The sequence below is a fragment of the Strix aluco genome, chromosome 24 (genome assembly GCF_031877795.1).
Source record: "Strix aluco isolate bStrAlu1 chromosome 24, bStrAlu1.hap1, whole genome shotgun sequence".
In the NCBI taxonomy this organism is placed as follows: Eukaryota; Metazoa; Chordata; class Aves; order Strigiformes; family Strigidae; genus Strix; species Strix aluco.
Window position 1 is genome coordinate 4,181,598 of NC_133954.1, and position 14,468 is coordinate 4,196,065.

The window sequence follows — 14,468 nt, forward strand, 5'->3', positions numbered from 1 at the left end:
GCAAGAGAAAAGGATGAGGCATGTCCTCTCACATGGGAGTCCTTGGGCACACTCGGGCAAGAACCTTGAGAGCGGTACCCATTTCCTGACAACTTTGCCACAAGCCATCCCCCAGGAGTGACCCAGGTGCACATCACCTGACCGCACGGGATGCCACCAGCACTTGAGCTGAGTCTCCCGCCTGCGCTGACGTGTTTCTGCCCCGGAAATCCTTAGGGCTCTCATCCCGGCAGAAGCTTACAGAAGCCTTTGGATGGGAAAGCACGTGGCATAAGCCAGGAAATGAAAAGGCAGCCGTGCAGGAAGCCAGGACACAGCCCATACCATTAGCTGGGATGGTTTGCATTTGGCATGAGCTTGTCAGAAAATTATTACTTCCACAAAGGGTGCCTCTGGGCCTGAGGCAGTGCAGGACTACTATAAAAGACAGCCCAGCGCTCTGCTCTCTCATCCGCTTCTCTCGCCTCCTTCTCCCTGGGAATCAGGTGAGTGTGAAGCCTCTTGTCCTCCTCCTTCAAGATGAGGTCTTTCCTCCAGTCTCAGCTGATGTGGGCTGTCCTAGCCCAGGGCTGGGAGCTGCTTCTCATGGGAGAGGGAAGGGGAGAGAAGGTCTTGTGCAGAGAGGGGCTGGGACTGTGTTGAGGTGGCTCCTGGGTTTTGAGCTGGGCAGCGTACGCTGGGCCAGGAGGTGCCTTGGCTCCTCTGCGGTTGGGTGCAGTGCGGCTTCTCACGTGTCCCCGTTTCCTGCTTCCCACTACCCTCTCTCCCAGGTGCACCTCCGGCCCCGAGACATGTCCTGCTGCAACCCGTGCGTGCCCTGCTGCCAGCCCTGCGGCCCAACCCCGCTGGCCAACAGCTGCAATGAGCCCTGTGTCAGGCAGTGCCAGAACTCCACCGTCGTCATCGAGCCCTCCCCCGTGGTGGTGACCCTGCCCGGCCCCATCCTCAGCTCCTTCCCACAGAACACCGTTGTGGGCTCTACCACCTCCGCTGCCGTTGGCAGCATCCTCAGCTGTGACGGAGTGCCCATCAACTCTGGGGGCTTTGACCTCTCCTGCATTACCAGCCGCTACTGTGGCAGAAGGTGCCCCCCCTGCTAAAGGTGCTGGCAACACCCTCGGGCAAGAACCTCCCAAGACCTCAGAACATGGTGCTGGACAGGAGATAGAGCTTCGGGGCCTTGTATGAAGGGCTTCGGGCCACTCTTTCCTTCCTCCACTCTCCTCTCTCTCTCTTGCCTTGCCTGTCACCACCTCCCAACGCCAGCCGAGCAGGGACCTGGTGGACTCCCTCCTTCTGCAGGACAGGCCGACACACACCCTGCAGGAGCTCCACCGCATCTCGGTGCCTGCCCCTGGTGCTCCCTGTCAGCCACCTCCTTTCCTTCTTTAGACTCATTAAAGTTGTGCTGCATCCAAGCCTGGGCCTCCGAGTCCTCCTTCCTTCTGAGGCAACTTTTTCCGACCGCTTTTCCTTGCAGCTATGGGAGACATCCCTGGCTACGCCACAGCCAATGGCCATGAGTCAGAACATGGCTCCAAAGGGTGGCAGGAGTGGGGATGGGAAACAACAATGCCTGGGGACAGCCCCACAACCTCACCTCCCCATTCCCCTCCCCTACATTACCCGATCTGGCGTCCGTGGCCAGCGCACACGGGCACAGGCAGATGAAACAGGAACCCAGCTGCTGTCCAGACGTGCAGGCCTGAGGTAATTCACGAGTTAGGACTGGTAGCAGCCACACTCAGGCTACGCACTGCAGTCCCCACTCCCTGTAAACCCAACAGCCCCAAAAGGCTCTCACGGCTTCTTTCAGGTGTCCCTCTTCCCTGTGCAGTCAACTTGCGGATTCACTATTAATGCCAATGCTTAGGTACGCTTTCCAGTGGTACTTGAAAATTTCCTGTCAGACCTTGGCATTGAGCCCCGGGTAATGCTCTAAATCCTGGCATTCCTCAGGTGACCCCCACAGGCAGCTCCATGGGTCAAGCATCTGTTGTGCCCTACGGACACGGCGGCACAGCACAGGTACCAACCCATCCATGGCAAAATCGCTGGGGATGACGCTGCCTGGACTCAGCTTCCCTGGCTCCTCAAGACCTCCGTGGCAGGGCCAGACCAAGCTCTGCTCACACCACCACTGCTCCTCACATGCAGGCCAGGGCCTTCCCAGCACTGCAGTTTTTGCTGTTCCCTGCCTGCAGTATACGTCTCGCTAGGTGAACAAGGCTAAGAAACAAAAAAGTTATTAGCCCTGCAGCACCCCATTTTCTCTGAGAAGTATGTGGGTCTTGATTGCAATACACCCTTTCAGTGAGGAAATTTTTCCTGCTATCCAATCTAAACCTCCCCTGGCACAACTTGAGGCTGTTTCTTCTCTTCCTATCGCTTGTTACTTGGGAAAAGAGACAGACACCCACCTCGCTACAACCTCCTTTCAGCTAGTTGTAGAGAGCAACAGGGTCTCTCCCCTGAGCCTCCTTTTCTCCAGACTAAGCAAGCCCTCTTCCCTCTATCATGTAGACCGTGGTTGGAGATTTCAGCAAGTGTGACTCGGAAGAGGAGAGAACGCTGCCAATGTCTTTGCCCAAGGGAACTAAACTATGGTTGGACACCCACTAAGCTGAGCATCCTTCTGGAGCAATTAGCTCGTTCATGGAAACGTGAAATTCATTTACCATCTTGTCAAGTGAAAGACCCACACCTGTCGCTTGCTCTTCAGGGGAACCAGCCTGACGTGGGCAGGAGAAATCAGCTTGGCTAGAGCCCAGACACAACTCCTCCTCGCCTTCCCACCCTTCTCCAGAAGGAGGAGGCGTGGCATGCATCCAAGGGCAAGGACAGCTCGGGCAAGTCCTCTGTTCTTCCGTCACACCTGTACAGTGCCCCGTGCAGCCCCAGCGGTCCGTTGCACAGATTTGCAGGGCTGAGGTGCCTCGCAGAGTGCACATCCCCAACTCCCATCAGACAGTCACCTCCAGGACAGCCCACAGATACCCATCGCTTGAGCGACTACTTCCCTAAGGGGACTGTGTCCCACGCAGGACCCGTGTTACAGCAAAGCAAACCAGTAAGAGGGAAAGAGAAGCAGTAGAAAAGAACAAGGAACAGAGAGAGTACAGAAGAAGGAAGCTGTTATGGCCCGACCCCAACCTCCTGTACTGCCTGTTGCCTCAGCAAAGGGACTGATTTGTTATAACCTGCTGTGACGACAAGTGGAATGCAGACTAGGAACGGGGAAGAGACATGTCTGGAGCGAAGCTTCTGCTGGGGAAGGGGCATGAAATGTGTGCTTGCCTAAGTGTTTTAAATGTTTGTCATCTTTGTTTCCCAACACCCAAACCAGTATTTCAATATTTAAAGTTCAGTTCCCCAAGTCAAGTCTCTTTTGCCTCCAACAGTAGCTGGTGAGTGATTTCCCTGTCTTTATTTTGACCCACAAGTGTTCTTGCTCTTGTTCTTGCTATTTTCTCCCCCATCCCGCTGAGGCAGGGGGAGCTAGTGAGCCGCTGTGTGGGTGCTGGACTGCTAGCTGGGGCCAGCCCAGCACAAGCACTGGGGCACATTCCCCACGAGGGCACACTTGGCCCCAGCGCCCGTGAGCCCACCATACATCTGCTGCCTTGAGCCCTCTGAGCAGGCACCTCAGCAACTGGAGAGGCTGCCTTCTTGCTCAGCGGCTCTGACGTGTCTGGCCGCGGGGCAGGGGGAAGGCAACTTCTGGAATCTTTTTGTCACTTTGCTGAGAACACGGCAGCTTTTTTGGCAGAGAAAGATGATGGATCAACAGTCTGCTGGAGATAACGTGAGAGACTTCAGCTCTAGCAGTCAAGCCGTATCTGGCAGATACATTCTGTGGATCTTACTCTACGTGTTTCTTGCCGTCCTTCTCGACCTGTGTCTTGAGTCCCCCCACACCTCCGAGAACGTTGTACCAGCGCGGCAGAAAACTGCCAGTAATAGTCTTGAACTGGCTTTGTCTTCAGCGGGGAAGGGCGGCAGAAGGCCGAGTGAACCCACTCCACTCACAGACACTGAAACTGTGTCATCCTTAACTTTGTCTTTGCTCTTTCTTCCTTTTTTCCCTTGTCATGCCTATATATAGGGGAAGGAAAAAGTTGGACAGCTTCCCCTTAGATCAGCTGCCGCAGACAAAGTCCCAGGAAAGAGGCAAATAACATCTTGATATTGTCCAGTTTTTGTCGGTCTCCGTCTTCAGAGAAGAGAAACCCAGTTTGTGTCACCGAGGATTGATATGCATCCGATTATTAACAGCGATCGCGATGAAGCCATGACAAACTTGAGCGCAATGGCAGTGTGTCTGTCTATGTGTAGGCACAGAGGTAACTTATGTCTTTGCAGAGCATAGTGCTTTGACAGCTACAAGGAACAAAAGCAAATCGATGAAGTCTCAAAATATTTCCCACAGTACCTTGTTCTTCCGTAGAGCGTAAACACTGTTGGAACTGAGAAGGCTGCAGCTTCATGCTCTACATTCTAAGGACAGCTCACAGCACCTGCGCACTAATGATGGTTCGGGGATGTGTAAAAATTGCTCCGTGGTGCATAAGCAGAACTTCCTTTGCTATGGGGATTACAAAACACTGCGTACACGTGTGCTATGTGAAACTGGAGGGGGCTTGGTCTGCACAGCGTCATTGCTGGTGTCCCAGCCTCAGCAATGGGCATTTCTGCTTGTCCCAGAAACACAAGCTTCTGCAGCCGTGGGAGTAAGAGAGTGAGGCCTTGTTCCGTACAGAGGAGCCAGGGGTGGTCCCAGAGCCCCTAGGAAGATGACCAGGCCACTAGACAGCTCTAAGCGTTCATGTCATTATTGCTCGGGTATCTGAGGACATCTCCAACCACAAAGGAGTTGCCAAACGCCCTCTACGGGAGGATGTCTGGCCCCTGAAAAGATGGGGCCATGCATACCACTGTGGCTGCAGACATGATGTTTTAGCTACCCTCGATCCAAATTACCTCCCCTTCCTGACAGGGGAGGTAGAGAGGCTGGAAAGCAGTGGGGTGGACTCCCATCAGGCTCACTGCAAGAGAAATTTGGAGAAACAGAAATGGGAGGTTCGGTGCCACCAAAGGGGCTCAGGTCCAAGAAACATCAGGAGAAGGACAAGAGGGAGCGCCCAGGAAGTGCCTGGGGAAGAGAAGAGGAAGGGCTCAAAAGTAAAAAATCACCCCAACAAAAAGGGGTGAAGGGTCTTGCTTGTAGAGCACGTGGGGGCAGTTCCTTCCTGGGCATGCTCAAAGCTCAGGTGCCAAGTTCCCCAGCAGCTCTGAGGAGCAGCTCAACAGTGACTGGAACAGAGACCCTGGGCAGTAAGCGTCCCACCACGCCACAGCCTTTTTATGCTCCTCACTGTGCCACGCTCTCAGGCCGTGAACCACAGAGCTCCTGAGCCAGCAGCAAAGTCTCCTTGGCTGCACACGCCCTGCCCGGACGTGAGCTGTTCCCAAGGACAGAGGAGCTCCCCAAGCAGTTCAGTGAAACCCAGTCTGTGCACCGTACCGGGAGCCTTGTGGAGGACGCTGGACTCAAGGAGTTAGTGAGCCGGAGAAACCCATGTCTTCTTGCTTGGCCCTTGCGCTTAAGGCTTGAGAAGCCCCGGTGCTGGCATGAGGACCACTGTAAGGGAATCTGCTGCAGTGCCCCATGCTGGCCTGTGCTGCGCACCGGCGGGTGTTATGACAGAGATAATGCCCCAGCCTGTCAGGAGAAGACGTATGGTCTGGTTTGTTACACAGAATAAACGGCACCTCCACATGAGAGGGAGGAGGAACGCCTCCACGGTCAGGATCTGCGCAGGGTGCCTTGGGAACATCTGTCGGGGCACCATCTGCTGCTGCACAGATGTGGGGTTTCCAGCATGTGAAGAGATGGAAGATTTACCCAGTATCTATATTACTTTTTAAATCTTATCTTACTAAAAGAACTTTTTGACTTTGTCACTTGTTGTGAGCAAGGTGAAAGAACCTCATGGGTCAAGATAAAGGCAGGGACATCAGTTACCAGTTATGCAAGTCATAATCATGCAAAACTCTGTATGCTCACATAAAGCCAGCATAGAGTCAAGCACAAACAAAAACACATGTGCAGGAACACAACAACAGCTGGGGACACTTCTGAGGAGATGCTGGGGACCACACTGGCAGAACCGTCCTCAGGTGCCCCAGGGAAGGACCGGGCCCCAGACATGCTCCTGGTCTCGCCTGAGGACCTGCAGACACTACACAGAGAAGGGCATGAGGCAAATGAGCCCAGCAAAATTGTCCTCAGAGCAGCGTTAGTGTTGCAGCAGGTGTCAAACCCTCCCAGCAGAAGCCCACCTGCGTGCATCAATGAGCAACCATCAGAGAGAGATGTGGGGAGCAAGAGAAAAGGATGAGGCATGTCCTCTCACATGGGAGTCCTTGGGCACACTCGGGCAAGAACCTTGAGAGCGGTACCCATTTCCTGACAACTTTGCCACAAGCCATCCCCCAGGAGTGACCCAGGTGCACATCACCTGACCGCACGGGATGCCACCAGCACTTGAGCTGAGTCTCCCGCCTGCGCTGACGTGTTTCTGCCCCGGAAATCCTTAGGGCTCTCATCCCGGCAGAAGCTTACAGAAGCCTTTGGATGGGAAAGCACGTGGCATAAGCCAGGAAATGAAAAGGCAGCCGTGCAGGAAGCCAGGACACAGCCCATACCATTAGCTGGGATGGTTTGCATTTGGCATGAGCTTGTCAGAAAATTATTACTTCCACAAAGGGTGCCTCTGGGCCTGAGGCAGTGCAGGACTACTATAAAAGACAGCCCAGCGCTCTGCTCTCTCATCCGCTTCTCTCGCCTCCTTCTCCCTGGGAATCAGGTGAGTGTGAAGCCTCTTGTCCTCCTCCTTCAAGATGAGGTCTTTCCTCCAGTCTCAGCTGATGTGGGCTGTCCTAGCCCAGGGCTGGGAGCTGCTTCTCATGGGAGAGGGAAGGGGAGAGAAGGTCTTGTGCAGAGAGGGGCTGGGACTGTGTTGAGGTGGCTCCTGGGTTTTGAGCTGGGCAGCGTACGCTGGGCCAGGAGGTGCCTTGGCTCCTCTGCGGTTGGGTGCAGTGCGGCTTCTCACGTGTCCCCGTTTCCTGCTTCCCACTACCCTCTCTCCCAGGTGCACCTCCGGCCCCGAGACATGTCCTGCTGCAACCCGTGCGTGCCCTGCTGCCAGCCCTGCGGCCCAACCCCGCTGGCCAACAGCTGCAATGAGCCCTGTGTCAGGCAGTGCCAGAACTCCACCGTCGTCATCGAGCCCTCCCCCGTGGTGGTGACCCTGCCCGGCCCCATCCTCAGCTCCTTCCCACAGAACACCGTTGTGGGCTCTACCACCTCCGCTGCCGTTGGCAGCATCCTCAGCTGTGACGGAGTGCCCATCAACTCTGGGGGCTTTGACCTCTCCTGCATTACCAGCCGCTACTGTGGCAGAAGGTGCCCCCCCTGCTAAAGGTGCTGGCAACACCCTCGGGCAAGAACCTCCCAAGACCTCAGAACATGGTGCTGGACAGGAGATAGAGCTTCGGGGCCTTGTATGAAGGGCTTCGGGCCACTCTTTCCTTCCTCCACTCTCCTCTCTCTCTCTTGCCTTGCCTGTCACCACCTCCCAACGCCAGCCGAGCAGGGACCTGGTGGACTCCCTCCTTCTGCAGGACAGGCCGACACACACCCTGCAGGAGCTCCACCGCATCTCGGTGCCTGCCCCTGGTGCTCCCTGTCAGCCACCTCCTTTCCTTCTTTAGACTCATTAAAGTTGTGCTGCATCCAAGCCTGGGCCTCCGAGTCCTCCTTCCTTCTGAGGCAACTTTTTCCGACCGCTTTTCCTTGCAGCTATGGGAGACATCCCTGGCTACGCCACAGCCAATGGCCATGAGTCAGAACATGGCTCCAAAGGGTGGCAGGAGTGGGGATGGGAAACAACAATGCCTGGGGACAGCCCCACAACCTCACCTCCCCATTCCCCTCCCCTACATTACCCGATCTGGCGTCCGTGGCCAGCGCACACGGGCACAGGCAGATGAAACAGGAACCCAGCTGCTGTCCAGACGTGCAGGCCTGAGGTAATTCACGAGTTAGGACTGGTAGCAGCCACACTCAGGCTACGCACTGCAGTCCCCACTCCCTGTAAACCCAACAGCCCCAAAAGGCTCTCACGGCTTCTTTCAGGTGTCCCTCTTCCCTGTGCAGTCAACTTGCGGATTCACTATTAATGCCAATGCTTAGGTACGCTTTCCAGTGGTACTTGAAAATTTCCTGTCAGACCTTGGCATTGAGCCCCGGGTAATGCTCTAAATCCTGGCATTCCTCAGGTGACCCCCACAGGCAGCTCCATGGGTCAAGCATCTGTTGTGCCCTACGGACACGGCGGCACAGCACAGGTACCAACCCATCCATGGCAAAATCGCTGGGGATGACGCTGCCTGGACTCAGCTTCCCTGGCTCCTCAAGACCTCCGTGGCAGGGCCAGACCAAGCTCTGCTCACACCACCACTGCTCCTCACATGCAGGCCAGGGCCTTCCCAGCACTGCAGTTTTTGCTGTTCCCTGCCTGCAGTATACGTCTCGCTAGGTGAACAAGGCTAAGAAACAAAAAAGTTATTAGCCCTGCAGCACCCCATTTTCTCTGAGAAGTATGTGGGTCTTGATTGCAATACACCCTTTCAGTGAGGAAATTTTTCCTGCTATCCAATCTAAACCTCCCCTGGCACAACTTGAGGCTGTTTCTTCTCTTCCTATCGCTTGTTACTTGGGAAAAGAGACAGACACCCACCTCGCTACAACCTCCTTTCAGCTAGTTGTAGAGAGCAACAGGGTCTCTCCCCTGAGCCTCCTTTTCTCCAGACTAAGCAAGCCCTCTTCCCTCTATCATGTAGACCGTGGTTGGAGATTTCAGCAAGTGTGACTCGGAAGAGGAGAGAACGCTGCCAATGTCTTTGCCCAAGGGAACTAAACTATGGTTGGACACCCACTAAGCTGAGCATCCTTCTGGAGCGATTAGCTCGTTCATGGAAACGTGAAATTCATTTACCATCTTGTCAAGTGAAAGACCCACACCTGTCGCTTGCTCTTCAGGGGAACCAGCCTGACGTGGGCAGGAGAAATCAGCTTGGCTAGAGCCCAGACACAACTCCTCCTCGCCTTCCCACCCTTCTCCAGAAGGAGGAGGCGTGGCATGCATCCAAGGGCAAGGACAGCTCGGGCAAGTCCTCTGTTCTTCCGTCACACCTGTACAGTGCCCCGTGCAGCCCCAGCGGTCCGTTGCACAGATTTGCAGGGCTGAGGTGCCTCGCAGAGTGCACATCCCCAACTCCCATCAGACAGTCACCTCCAGGACAGCCCACAGATACCCATCGCTTGAGCGACTACTTCCCTAAGGGGACTGTGTCCCACGCAGGACCCGTGTTACAGCAAAGCAAACCAGTAAGAGGGAAAGAGAAGCAGTAGAAAAGAACAAGGAACAGAGAGAGTACAGAAGAAGGAAGCTGTTATGGCCCGACCCCAACCTCCTGTACTGCCTGTTGCCTCAGCAAAGGGACTGATTTGTTATAACCTGCTGTGACGACAAGTGGAATGCAGACTAGGAACGGGGAAGAGACATGTCTGGAGCGAAGCTTCTGCTGGGGAAGGGGCATGAAATGTGTGCTTGCCTAAGTGTTTTAAATGTTTGTCATCTTTGTTTCCCAACACCCAAACCAGTATTTCAATATTTAAAGTTCAGTTCCCCAAGTCAAGTCTCTTTTGCCTCCAACAGTAGCTGGTGAGTGATTTCCCTGTCTTTATTTTGACCCACAAGTGTTCTTGCTCTTGTTCTTGCTATTTTCTCCCCCATCCCGCTGAGGCAGGGGGAGCTAGTGAGCCGCTGTGTGGGTGCTGGACTGCTAGCTGGGGCCAGCCCAGCACAAGCACTGGGGCACATTCCCCACGAGGGCACACTTGGCCCCAGCGCCCGTGAGCCCACCATACATCTGCTGCCTTGAGCCCTCCGAGCAGGCACCTCAGCAACTGGAGAGGCTGCCTTCTTGCTCAGCGGCTCTGACGTGTCTGGCCGCGGGGCAGGGGGAAGGCAACTTCTGGAATCTTTTTGTCACTTTGCTGAGAACACGGCAGCTTTTTTGGCAGAGAAAGATGATGGATCAACAGTCTGCTGGAGATAACGTGAGAGACTTCAGCTCTAGCAGTCAAGCCGTATCTGGCAGATACATTCTGTGGATCTTACTCTACGTGTTTCTTGCCGTCCTTCTCGACCTGTGTCTTGAGTCCCCCCACACCTCCGAGAACGTTGTACCAGCGCGGCAGAAAACTGCCAGTAATAGTCTTGAACTGGCTTTGTCTTCAGCGGGGAAGGGCGGCAGAAGGCCGAGTGAACCCACTCCACTCACAGACACTGAAACTGTGTCATCCTTAACTTTGTCTTTGCTCTTTCTTCCTTTTTTCCCTTGTCATGCCTATATATAGGGGAAGGAAAAAGTTGGACAGCTTCCCCTTAGATCAGCTGCCGCAGACAAAGTCCCAGGAAAGAGGCAAATAACATCTTGATATTGTCCAGTTTTTGTCGGTCTCCGTCTTCAGAGAAGAGAAACCCAGTTTGTGTCACCGAGGATTGATATGCATCCGATTATTAACAGCGATCGCGATGAAGCCATGACAAACTTGAGCGCAATGGCAGTGTGTCTGTCTATGTGTAGGCACAGAGGTAACTTATGTCTTTGCAGAGCATAGTGCTTTGACAGCTACAAGGAACAAAAGCAAATCGATGAAGTCTCAAAATATTTCCCACAGTACCTTGTTCTTCCGTAGAGCGTAAACACTGTTGGAACTGAGAAGGCTGCAGCTTCATGCTCTACATTCTAAGGACAGCTCACAGCACCTGCGCACTAATGATGGTTCGGGGATGTGTAAAAATTGCTCCGTGGTGCATAAGCAGAACTTCCTTTGCTATGGGGATTACAAAACACTGCGTACACGTGTGCTATGTGAAACTGGAGGGGGCTTGGTCTGCACAGCGTCATTGCTGGTGTCCCAGCCTCAGCAATGGGCATTTCTGCTTGTCCCAGAAACACAAGCTTCTGCAGCCGTGGGAGTAAGAGAGTGAGGCCTTGTTCCGTACAGAGGAGCCAGGGGTGGTCCCAGAGCCCCTAGGAAGATGACCAGGCCACTAGACAGCTCTAAGCGTTCATGTCATTATTGCTCGGGTATCTGAGGACATCTCCAACCACAAAGGAGTTGCCAAACGCCCTCTACGGGAGGATGTCTGGCCCCTGAAAAGATGGGGCCATGCATACCACTGTGGCTGCAGACATGATGTTTTAGCTACCCTCGATCCAAATTACCTCCCCTTCCTGACAGGGGAGGTAGAGAGGCTGGAAAGCAGTGGGGTGGACTCCCATCAGGCTCACTGCAAGAGAAATTTGGAGAAACAGAAATGGGAGGTTCGGTGCCACCAAAGGGGCTCAGGTCCAAGAAACATCAGGAGAAGGACAAGAGGGAGCGCCCAGGAAGTGCCTGGGGAAGAGAAGAGGAAGGGCTCAAAAGTAAAAAATCACCCCAACAAAAAGGGGTGAAGGGTCTTGCTTGTAGAGCACGTGGGGGCAGTTCCTTCCTGGGCATGCTCAAAGCTCAGGTGCCAAGTTCCCCAGCAGCTCTGAGGAGCAGCTCAACAGTGACTGGAACAGAGACCCTGGGCAGTAAGCGTCCCACCACGCCACAGCCTTTTTATGCTCCTCACTGTGCCACGCTCTCAGGCCGTGAACCACAGAGCTCCTGAGCCAGCAGCAAAGTCTCCTTGGCTGCACACGCCCTGCCCGGACGTGAGCTGTTCCCAAGGACAGAGGAGCTCCCCAAGCAGTTCAGTGAAACCCAGTCTGTGCACCCTACCGGGAGCCTTGTGGAGGACGCTGGACTCAAGGAGTTAGTGAGCCGGAGAAACCCATGTCTTCTTGCTTGGCCCTTGCGCTTAAGGCTTGAGAAGCCCCGGTGCTGGCATGAGGACCACTGTAAGGGAATCTGCTGCAGTGCCCCATGCTGGCCTGTGCTGCGCACCGGCGGGTGTTATGACAGAGATAATGCCCCAGCCTGTCAGGAGAAGACGTATGGTCTGGTTTGTTACACAGAATAAACGGCACCTCCACATGAGAGGGAGGAGGAACGCCTCCACGGTCAGGATCTGCACAGGGTGCCTTGGGAACATCTGTCGGGGCACCATCTGCTGCTGCACAGATGTGGGGTTTCCAGCATGTGAAGAGATGGAAGATTTACCCAGTATCTATATTACTTTTTAAATCTTATCTTACTAAAAGAACTTTTTGACTTTGTCACTTGTTGTGAGCAAGGTGAAAGAACCTCATGGGTCAAGATAAAGGCAGGGACATCAGTTACCAGTTATGCAAGTCATAATCATGCAAAACTCTGTATGCTCACATAAAGCCAGCATAGAGTCAAGCACAAACAAAAACACATGTGCAGGAACACAACAACAGCTGGGGACACTTCTGAGGAGATGCTGGGGACCACACTGGCAGAACCGTCCTCAGGTGCCCCAGGGAAGGACCGGGCCCCAGACATGCTCCTGGTCTCGCCTGAGGACCTGCAGACACTACACAGAGAAGGGCATGAGGCAAATGAGCCCAGCAAAATTGTCCTCAGAGCAGCGTTAGTGTTGCAGCAGGTGTCAAACCCTCCCAGCAGAAGCCCACCTGCGTGCATCAATGAGCAACCATCAGAGAGAGATGTGGGGAGCAAGAGAAAAGGATGAGGCATGTCCTCTCACATGGGAGTCCTTGGGCACACTCGGGCAAGAACCTTGAGAGCGGTACCCATTTCCTGACAACTTTGCCACAAGCCATCCCCCAGGAGTGACCCAGGTGCACATCACCTGACCGCACGGGATGCCACCAGCACTTGAGCTGAGTCTCCCGCCTGCGCTGACGTGTTTCTGCCCCGGAAATCCTTAGGGCTCTCATCCCGGCAGAAGCTTACAGAAGCCTTTGGATGGGAAAGCACGTGGCATAAGCCAGGAAATGAAAAGGCAGCCGTGCAGGAAGCCAGGACACAGCCCATACCATTAGCTGGGATGGTTTGCATTTGGCATGAGCTTGTCAGAAAATTATTACTTCCACAAAGGGTGCCTCTGGGCCTGAGGCAGTGCAGGACTACTATAAAAGACAGCCCAGCGCTCTGCTCTCTCATCCGCTTCTCTCGCCTCCTTCTCCCTGGGAATCAGGTGAGTGTGAAGCCTCTTGTCCTCCTCCTTCAAGATGAGGTCTTTCCTCCAGTCTCAGCTGATGTGGGCTGTCCTAGCCCAGGGCTGGGAGCTGCTTCTCATGGGAGAGGGAAGGGGAGAGAAGGTCTTGTGCAGAGAGGGGCTGGGACTGTGTTGAGGTGGCTCCTGGGTTTTGAGCTGGGCAGCGTACGCTGGGCCAGGAGGTGCCTTGGCTCCTCTGCGGTTGGGTGCAGTGCGGCTTCTCACGTGTCCCCGTTTCCTGCTTCCCACTACCCTCTCTCCCAGGTGCACCTCCGGCCCCGAGACATGTCCTGCTGCAACCCGTGCGTGCCCTGCTGCCAGCCCTGCGGCCCAACCCCGCTGGCCAACAGCTGCAATGAGCCCTGTGTCAGGCAGTGCCAGAACTCCACCGTCGTCATCGAGCCCTCCCCCGTGGTGGTGACCCTGCCCGGCCCCATCCTCAGCTCCTTCCCACAGAACACCGTTGTGGGCTCTACCACCTCCGCTGCCGTTGGCAGCATCCTCAGCTGTGACGGAGTGCCCATCAACTCTGGGGGCTTTGACCTCTCCTGCATTACCAGCCGCTACTGTGGCAGAAGGTGCCCCCCCTGCTAAAGGTGCTGGCAACACCCTCGGGCAAGAACCTCCCAAGACCTCAGAACATGGTGCTGGACAGGAGATAGAGCTTCGGGGCCTTGTATGAAGGGCTTCGGGCCACTCTTTCCTTCCTCCACTCTCCTCTCTCTCTCTTGCCTTGCCTGTCACCACCTCCCAACGCCAGCCGAGCAGGGACCTGGTGGACTCCCTCCTTCTGCAGGACAGGCCGACACACACCCTGCAGGAGCTCCACCGCATCTCGGTGCCTGCCCCTGGTGCTCCCTGTCAGCCACCTCCTTTCCTTCTTTAGACTCATTAAAGTTGTGCTGCATCCAAGCCTGGGCCTCCGAGTCCTCCTTCCTTCTGAGGCAACTTTTTCCGACCGCTTTTCCTTGCAGCTATGGGAGACATCCCTGGCTACGCCACAGCCAATGGCCATGAGTCAGAACATGGCTCCAAAGGGTGGCAGGAGTGGGGATGGGAAACAACAATGCCTGGGGACAGCCCCACAACCTCACCTCCCCATTCCCCTCCCCTACATTACCCGATCTGGCGTCCGTGGCCAGCGCACACGGGCACAGGCAGATGAAACAGGAACCCAGCTGCTGTCCAGACGTG

At 55.0% G+C, this 14,468-nt stretch overlaps 3 protein-coding genes across 3 annotated transcripts; all 3 read left to right on the forward strand.

The window, feature by feature from the left end:
• Positions 1-791: 791 nt before the first annotated feature.
• On the forward strand, positions 792-1,100 carry LOC141934183 (feather keratin Cos1-1/Cos1-3/Cos2-1). The gene has a single exon (XM_074849521.1). It carries the CDS (start codon positions 792-794, stop codon positions 1,098-1,100), a length of 309 nt encoding a protein of 102 aa, XP_074705622.1.
• Positions 1,101-7,175: 6,075 nt separating this feature from the next.
• Positions 7,176-7,484, forward strand: LOC141934179 (feather keratin Cos1-1/Cos1-3/Cos2-1). The gene has a single exon (XM_074849517.1). It carries the CDS (start codon positions 7,176-7,178, stop codon positions 7,482-7,484), a length of 309 nt encoding a protein of 102 aa, XP_074705618.1.
• Positions 7,485-13,559: 6,075 nt separating this feature from the next.
• Positions 13,560-13,868, forward strand: LOC141934182 (feather keratin Cos1-1/Cos1-3/Cos2-1). Its single transcript, XM_074849520.1, has one exon. It carries the CDS (start codon positions 13,560-13,562, stop codon positions 13,866-13,868), a length of 309 nt encoding a protein of 102 aa, XP_074705621.1.
• The last annotated feature ends 600 nt before the right edge of the window (positions 13,869-14,468 follow it).